This window comes from Camponotus vicinus, unplaced genomic scaffold (genome assembly GCF_025532165.1).
Source record: "Camponotus vicinus isolate PSW18456_S1 unplaced genomic scaffold, iyCamVici1.0 SCAF_14, whole genome shotgun sequence".
NCBI classification, from domain to species: domain Eukaryota; kingdom Metazoa; phylum Arthropoda; class Insecta; order Hymenoptera; family Formicidae; genus Camponotus; species Camponotus vicinus.
This window is the reverse complement of record NW_028141950.1, coordinates 2860676-2869583: the sequence shown is the minus strand read 5'-3', so window position 1 is coordinate 2869583 and position 8908 is coordinate 2860676. Positions and strand designations below refer to the sequence as shown.

General features: G+C 28.6%; 4 protein-coding genes across 5 annotated transcripts; 2 read left to right on the top strand and 2 right to left on the bottom strand.

Moving 5' to 3' along the window:
• Window positions 1-138: 138 nt before the first annotated feature.
• Rps30 (ribosomal protein S30) lies at window positions 139-2154 on the bottom strand. The gene is made up of 5 exons (XM_083088394.1): window positions 2045-2154; window positions 1436-1542; window positions 846-978; window positions 566-621; window positions 139-342 (listed from the first exon to the last, which is right to left on the bottom strand). Exons 2-5 carry the CDS (start codon window positions 1520-1522, stop codon window positions 211-213), a joined length of 408 nt encoding a protein of 135 aa, XP_082944520.1. The 5' UTR covers window positions 1523-1542; window positions 2045-2154; the 3' UTR covers window positions 139-210.
• A 200-nt stretch (window positions 2155-2354) lies between these two features.
• Window positions 2355-3340, top strand: Cbp20 (cap binding protein 20). The gene is made up of 3 exons (XM_083088578.1): window positions 2355-2513; window positions 2670-2990; window positions 3071-3340. Exons 1-3 carry the CDS (start codon window positions 2442-2444, stop codon window positions 3173-3175), a joined length of 498 nt encoding a protein of 165 aa, XP_082944704.1. The 5' UTR covers window positions 2355-2441; the 3' UTR covers window positions 3176-3340.
• On the bottom strand, window positions 3210-5488 carry LOC145965193 (uncharacterized). 2 transcript variants are annotated; one of them, XM_083088575.1, is made up of 2 exons: window positions 5243-5488; window positions 3210-4955 (listed from the first exon to the last, which is right to left on the bottom strand). In XM_083088575.1, exons 1-2 carry the CDS (start codon window positions 5277-5279, stop codon window positions 3646-3648), a joined length of 1347 nt encoding a protein of 448 aa, XP_082944701.1. In that variant the 5' UTR covers window positions 5280-5488; the 3' UTR covers window positions 3210-3645. The 2 variants fall into 2 exon arrangements, with proteins under 2 accessions (XP_082944701.1, XP_082944702.1); XM_083088576.1 differs by having other exon boundaries at window positions 5214-5366.
• Window positions 5489-5730: 242 nt separating this feature from the next.
• Tektin-c (Tektin C) lies at window positions 5731-8459 on the top strand. Its single transcript, XM_083088577.1, has 6 exons — window positions 5731-6054; window positions 6354-6644; window positions 6788-7060; window positions 7389-7611; window positions 7887-8105; window positions 8223-8459. The coding sequence occupies exons 1-6, from the start codon at window positions 5981-5983 to the stop codon at window positions 8358-8360; spliced, it is 1218 nt and encodes a 405-aa protein (XP_082944703.1). The 5' UTR covers window positions 5731-5980; the 3' UTR covers window positions 8361-8459.
• Window positions 8460-8908: the final 449 nt, after the last annotated feature.

Sequence of the window (8908 nt, the reverse complement as noted above, 5' to 3'; positions counted from 1 at the left end):
ATTCAAGATGTTTTTTTTGTTTTTTAATTGATGTATTATGTCTATAGATATCGGCGCATGTATTGTATGACTGTAAAAAACAGTGACCTAGTATAAATATATTTAATTTTCTCTTTTCAATCATGAAATTTTTTTGCGTTTAAGATACTTTAGTCATATGACATTTTATTTGAATTTATTATAACAAATAATATAATAATATATTTTTCCTTATGAATTTGTGTTGGCATTAGGTCCACGTCGGCGACCAAAGGTTTGGACGACATTAACGAATCTGCGGTTATACTGAATGCGTCGTTTAGCACGGCCAGTCTTCTTTTTACTCTTCTCTTGTTTTTCAACCTAATAAACACACATTACAATACATTATAACATTTGAACATAAAATTTAAGAATCTTATTTATGAATCTAATCTGAGATTTCAATATGTATTTTCTTTAGAGCTTTGTCATATTTAACATATATATAATAATATATAAATTATAAAATCAATATAGTTTATAAATGATAATAAATATTGATATAATTGAATTTTAAATATAATAAAATGAAGTATGTTTTTACTTTGGGTGTCTGAGCCTTCACTTTGCCAGCACGTGCCAAAGAACCGTGAACTTTTCCTATAAACAAAGAAATATTCGGTTATCTAGTAATCAACCATTAACATTTTTTATACTTGATGATAATCATGCAATATCAGAATTAAAAATTTAATATACTTTTTCTAAATAAACAGATGTAATAAATGCAAGGTGGACAGTTTTGATTATTCAGATCCAGGATTTTTAAATAATTTTAAATGTACGCTCTCTCTATGTGTCTTATTTTTTATATATTAACTTACCTCCTCGTAAGGGAACAGTCAAATCAAGTATATTTGATGGAAGTTCACCAACACATGCTTCATCTGTTAATAAACTCCCATTGCAGTAAAGGTTGAATTCTTCCTCGATACCATGAAGGCATGCAATTTTTTTCTATAAAAAAATTAAAGATTTATTTAAATAATTTTAAATTAAACATTAAGTAATCAAACACAATATTTTCTATGGAAATATATTGTTTAATTTACTTATACTTATTTTAAGTTTTTTATTATAAGTTATTATAAGTTATTTAAATAGATTCTACTATACTTTAACATTTTATTTCCTTCTTTTTTATTTTTTATATGAGTAAAATTTATTCTTCTTGTAGAAACTTGTTATAAAGATAGCTTTGTAGTAAACTTATCAAGAGTAAAAGAACAATTATTTTTGCTCTTTCATAAATTTACACATTACTTTTGCATTATTGCTCGTTCTAGCATTTGTGTAAAATTAGCAAATGCTAGATTATCATTTTAATGCTACATTTTTACAAAATTATCGTTCAAAGCCAAATATATCAAATTTGATATTGAGATTAATAATAATAAAAGAAACACTAATATACCTTTATGTGTTGTATTCTGTCATTATCTATACAATCAATGATAGTTGTCTCCTGTCCACGAATCTGGAGCTGCATGGCGTTTGTCATTTTCTGATCTAACAAAAACTCTGAAACATAAGCAAGTTATAAGAAAATTATAAGAATTTTAATTTCAATATTTAGTACTTATATATTCTGTTTGATGCTATATGATAAATCTTCTCAAGAGTAATATAAGTAATATACAATATAAGATATGTGAGTGTATATGTGTGTATTTCTATGTGTGAAATTTTTCTCACACATACACACACACACGCATAAAAACAATACACAATTGCATTTTTTTTACACAAAAATTCTACGCAAATTTCTATGGTAGATTTTTAGTAGGAAAAATAAAAATACCGAATATGAGAATAGCAAAAGGTACGAAACATGCAAACAATGTGTTCTATAGGTTATGACGCATAATGTAAAATAATCTTTTTTACATCGAAAAATTTGAACGTAAAATATTTAATGAATAAGTAAGCCAATATATAAGTATCAATAAAGCAGCTTGAATTATAACCGTACGTTGTTTCACGTATACTTATTCAATATATTGGATTTCGATTACACGCTTACCTTCGTCGAGGATACGCAAGAAGGGAAAAGAGGTAATCTCGTTGTTTTAAGAACGCAGTTAATTCTCCTATTGGCTCCTATACATGTGATGTGGCAAGAAGCTACTAGAATGTTCCAAAATACATTTAAAAAGAACGACCATAGATTGTGACAATCATGATGGACTACGTTAAAAAAATCTATTCGTCAGATGGAGTCATATTTGATTGACCAATCAGGACAAAGACTTTCTGGTTCTCTTTGCTCTGATTGGTCAATAAAATATTATTCCACTGCGAATTAATCTAGTAACATTTCTTGGAGTTGTATTTGTAATCTTTTCATGTTTACTTTTTGGATGCGAGATGCAGGAATTCTCTCTGGTATGAGATTGAGTTAAATAGTATTGTGAATTAAAATGTCGCTCAAATTGAGTTCAAATACCACAACGTCAATTGAATTAAGCTCCTATCGCGATCAACATTTTAAGGTTGGTTTTATAAAAGTTAATCTATCAAAGAGTAAATACATAGTAAATAATTTCAATATCATCAGGATTTCACATACTATTCATATTTGCATATTCTTATGATGCAATTTAATTGTATAAATTGTTTATGCAATTATTGGTTTTACTATCCTTTAGGGCTCAAGAGCTGAACAAGACAGGCTTTTAAGGAACTCTTCAACTTTGTACGTGGGCAATCTATCCTTTTACACTACAGAAGAACAGATATATGAATTGTTTTCGAAATGCGGCGATATCAGACGTATTATTATGGGTCTCGACAAGTATAAAAAAACACCATGTGGTTTTTGTTTTGTTGAATATTATCAAAGATCCGATGCTGAACATTGTATGAGATACATCAATGGTACTCGTTTAGATGACAGAATAATTAGAACTGATTGGGATGCTGGCTTTATCGAAGGCAGACAGTATGGCCGTGGCAAGACTGGAGGACAAGTAATTATCTTCAAATTAATATTTTGTATGGGATTAGTTTATATCTAAGATATTTGGTATCTATTATTCCATATTTATAGGTAAGAGATGAATATCGATCAGATTTTGATAGTGGACGAGGTGGTTATGGTAAAATAATACAACAGAAAGTAACATCTCTCTCGGATGGTGGATTTGGACGGTGAAATTTTGAAACGAGACAATTATACATATAACATATACGTGTAAATGTTTTCAATATGTATTTTATTAATCATTCATACATTGTGAAATAATTCATTGTATATGTAAATATAATGTTTAAGAGGTAAATTATGTTAAGTAGAATAATAAAAGCAATTATTCGTACATATACTAAGGCCATGTTAAAACGTGCTTTAACATGCCTTAACATTGTAAATGACATTTTCCATTGAAATATTTTCAAATAACTTTGTTTATGTAAAATTAATGGACATGTTTTTCATTATAAAATTGATTTCCAAATTCATTTTTACATTCCTTATTTCTATATACTATGAACATTTGAATAACAAAGTAAGATATAAAAATATGATACAAACACATGCCATATAAAATAACGTTAAAATTAGGAATCACATATATATATATATTTATTATTATCCCCAATATTTATTGTTCCATTAAATACTTTTTAACTAGGTTTTAATTCAGAGGTATTAGATGTATCATTGTTGTTTCCTTTCCGAGTTAATTTTTGTTTAATTAAGCTCATAAAATCTAATGAGTCACTTCTATTGTTATTTTTAAAATTTTGAGTTTTTACAGTTCTACAAGTGACTTTCAAAGATGCACATTTTTCATTATCATGTCTTGTTACATTTTCATAATTTAATACAGTATTAATTACATGATTACTTTCTTTTCCATTAACATCAGAAGTTTCCTTCTTTGACCCATCAGCAACTATTATTTCATCATTGACATCACCAGCAGCTATAATTTTTTCCATCTTTTCTATATTTCCTTCAATTTTTTCTATAATTTTGTTGAATGCTTGATTTCCATTTTCTTGATTATAATTATCTTCATCTTTATTGTGCTTTATCATGCTATGATTAGCTTTCTCTACTAAAAATTCTGCTGTATGAATTGCAGCGATATCTTCTTCTGATGTATCCAGACAAAGTGTATTTTTGTTAACAACTCTGCCTCCATGCAGGAAAGTGGAGATGTTTTTTCGCCGCCACATTTTGGAAGTACTAGGCACAGACTGTTTGCATTTTCCTTCAAATTGGAATTCCTTTATGTTAACATTAGCGATCTCGCCTTTTAGAAAATGTAGATATTTTTTCAATGCTGTGTAAAAATGCAACTTGTCTACCATTCTGGGAAAATTAGCACATCGTGCACTGCTGGATGGGGTCACCCAAATTGCAGTATCATCAATGCATTCAGGTTGCAATCCAAAATGAAACTTGTCTTTAGCTCTGATGTTGGCAAACACTTCATAAATACATTTACCATTGAATACTGCAATTTTGGGCTTGTATAATTTTAATTTTTCTTCCACTATTTTCGCACCCTCTTTGATCTCTGTACGTTTGAGATCTGCAGCAGATCTAGTGGGACGTGTCACAATATTTGTTAGACCAATACTATATTGCAACAGTTTATAGTCTTCTTCAAAGCTAAGAAATCTTGGTGTTAAACCAGATTCATGTAGCAATTTATAAAAGTGATTACCAGGACCTGCATAATATCTACCACGATGTGCTGCCATTAGACTTGGATTGATTCCAACAAAGACTAAATCCAGATTCATCTCCAAATAATCTTCCAATGTATACTTTTGCACTTCTTCTTCAGATAATCCATCGAACCGGTCTATTTTTTTTTTAGGTTGTTCAGAGACTTCTGGCAGTTTTCTTCTCTTTAATTTCTTTAAATCAAGCGTCGACATGATATTTGTGCCTCGAGAGAGAGATACATGGAAAAATCGATCTGTAAATTTTCATAAATCATACAAATATTTAAATATATTTTCTTATTTGTAGGAAGTAAATTATTGTTTGTTGCAAAAGATTTATCATATTTGTTTGACAAAATTAAGTGAAAAAAGATTTTAAAGCCATATTTGTTAATCAAAATATACATGTATAATCATTATTATCCTTATATTATCTTAATACAAATTCTTAATATCTTTTTAGAGAAATTTAAATATATTTAATTTTACAATATTGATATCTTTAAACTCACATATTTTATGTATTATTTTTGAGACGTACAAATTGAATTTATTCGATTCTGTCCTATTTTTTTCATAATTGCGGTTGAATACAATGACTTTTCACATGGACAACATTGTTAGACAAGTATATCACGAGGTCGGTAAGTATGAAAATGATAATATATACGCAACTCTTCGATATGAAAGCGCCCTCATTTAATTTTAAAATGTATTGCAATATATTATAAATTTTTACAATAAATGTGAAAATAATTTTTTCTCTTTTTATCATCATAAGAGAAGAAAAAATTCAGAAATTACATTTTTATCGCGAAAGAATTTATCTTATAAAAAAAACTAAAAATTTGAGTGTCAATAATTTTACATATAAGAAAAATGTTCAATGTTATAATTTATCACAAGTAAAAATAAAATAATCTTTATATCTATAAGTAATCTTTAAAAAAGTTTTACTTAAAACGTTAGAAAATTATTCTATCTTAGACTTGAAACTTTAGATGTATAATCATAATAGAAATAAATTAACAAAACAGTGTTGTTTTTGCACAATATTTTGTAAATTAATCTTATGCGAGAATAAAGTCGTTTCAATTCGCTCTTGAATGGAATTCGATGAAAGAGGGAAACGTTTCCTTAGAAACGAGCGAATACATTGCAGTTGGAGAAAGATAATCTCTTCGTGATGCATGGTCCGTTTTTCATTAAAATATAACGTTTCGTCTAACCTGCGATCAATTTTTTTCGTCTAAAACAAAATCGTTATTCGCGACAAAAAATGAATAAAAATTGTGCACCGTCTTTCCCTTCGAAGTTTACATTGAATGACTGGCATTATAACAATCAGTTCAGGTATTGGAGTAAGTCATGCATATATTATTCAATAAAATTGCGTAAAAAACGTCTTTATGATTACAGCTAAAATTACACATCATTTTATCGTAAAACTGAGTCACGACTGCAGTAATAAAAAGTCGAGATATTGCTCCATTTTACATTTTATGTAATTTTTTATGTATTATTTTATTTTAAAGAAAATAAAAAACAATTTTCCGCAAAATTATACGTTAAAATTATACACATTTTAATCCACGTTTAGATTCCGAACAATCCTCCTTTTTTAATATCTAACTATAATTTCGACGATTTAGGTATCGATGCTCTGAAGCACAACAGGAATCATCAGACCGTATCTTAGCTGAAGCAACGCGCGCGTGCGAATTAGCCGCGGAAATTGCGAAAGTTAATAAGGAGGAGACGGATCATCGTTTACAAGAAAAGCTTAATGACATCGAATTTCGTAAGAAGGAATTGCTGCAAATCAGAAAGGACATTGCTTTGGAAATCGACGCGCTATCAATGTATAAAGAACGGCTTACGGACGCATTAAAATCCGTGAAAAGAAACGCTCTCGCAATTTGCGAAGAGTGTCTTATTGCCAGGTCATTTACATTCATCAGACATCACTTTTCTGCCTATCTACTTTGTACGCCTATCAAAATACGAAAATCAATTTAGAGAAAAAGAGAGATTCTTTCCTTAATTAATCTTAATTTTCTTAATTTTCCATAACGATATTGTATAGGGAACGTAGACTAGGAATCGATTTAGTTCACGACGACGTGGAAAAGAACTTGTTAAAGGAGCGTGAAGTAATCCAAAGAGCGGAGAACTTGTTAGATCGAATTTGGAAAGAAACCGACGAACAAATCCGCAAATTGAAAGCTACGTTGTATTATATTGATCGCGATCTCGAGAATAAGGACACCAATATGCACATCGATCGTCGTAATATAATTCTGAAAGAGACTGATTTTAATTTGAGTACCTATCATGGTACTTTGCCTCTCGATAAATCGTACGTAATATTATCATATTGAATTATTATGTTTATTGCAACGTTTACCATTACAAATTAGAATTTTTTGCAACTAATATATTTAGTTATAACAAAAGTGATATAGCTTGTTTCATATAAGTTTTTTTTCCTTCTTAATTATCATATCATTATATATCATTATATTTCATCAAAATAGTCTGGTAAAAAGATATCGAAAAAAATTTCTTTAAGATTTACGAGGTAAAATTGACTGATTCTCTCTGTTCACATCTATAATACATTAATATATTAAATAATCCATATGTAATTATTCAAGATAAAAATAAAAAAAAATTGTGTATTGCAGAACAGTAACGTTAAATGAATGGGAATTGCAAACGAACAGTAATGTTATTAGCGCAAATAAAGAGGTGAATGATTCAAAACAATTACGTTGTTATATCGACACGATAATTAAGCAAACGGTTAATGATCTAAAAAAACAAGAAGACGTTACAAACGAGGCTTTTAAACAGCGTGTCGAGCAGACTCGAGAAGCTAAAACCAAATTGGAACTTCAACACTCGGAGGCATGTAAAATGACATATCTTGAAAAATCTTGGAAATTAGAAAGTTAAGATTTCGAGAAACGATAATACGCATATTTCTATTTTTCAATTTCTATTTTTAAAACATTCAAGAAAAGATGTTAAAAAATTTCTCAACTTTAAATGAAAGAAATTTCAACCAAATAGTATGATGCATATCAAAATATTGTATTTTTCGATGGTACACTATTTTATCATCTCGATTTATAATTCATGCTATTATACACCTTCTACTTTACATATCATTTCTTTTGTAGATAATCAAACAAATTAACGCCATGTCAAGTAACATAGAGCGTATAAAAAAATCTATAGTTGATAAGGAGGGTTATATAGCTTTGGCTTACACAAGATTAGGACATCGATGTCAACGTCCAGGAATGGAACTTACTCAAGACTTGGTTGAGGCTAATCTTGTCAAGGAAATACGCGAATTACGAAATGTCGTAGCGAATCTACAGCAAATGCTTTGCGAGGTTTGTCGTATTTCTTGCGTTTTATAATATAATTTTATGAATCGCGAACGATACATTCTCTTAATAATTCGATAAACATTAATTAAATAATAATCATCGTTTTAAAATGTATCACAGGCAGAAGCATCATTACGTTTCTTGCTCAAGACACAAATTCAACTCGAAGAAGATATTAATGTAAAGACGAATACTTTGAAAATTGACGAGGTCGAGTGTATGACTTTACGTCAAAGTATAGACTATCACGCGTATTAACACGATCATTAAATAAAATAATCATCTTTCTCTCAATCACATAATCTCTTCTTTTATATTTATATAAATTCTTGTGCTGTCAAACTTGTATACTCATACATTCTGTATAAAAAATAAAGAAAAAAAATATATATATAAAATAAAATATAAGAAATATATGATACATAGTTATTTTTTATCCCTTACTGTCGTCATATTAAATTATGATGTCAAGAAACAAAAAATGCAAAATATGATTCATTTCAATTATTGATTCATTTCAATTTAAAGGAAAAAATAAGGAAAAAATTTACATAATTTCTCGTTTTTATCAGTATGATTACATGACTGAAGGATTCATTGTTTTAATAAATGCAATAATAAAATGCAATAAATTTATCTGGCATACATTTGCAGAAAATCATAAAAATGTAATCGATTGTCATATAATGTCATATTTTTTTTACAGATGTGAAAAACGAGATAAAAGTTTTTTTACGAAATGAGGTCAAAAGTAACTAACGTCTTTTGCTATACTTTTTGTTGGTGCAATCGCAGTCACGCATAGT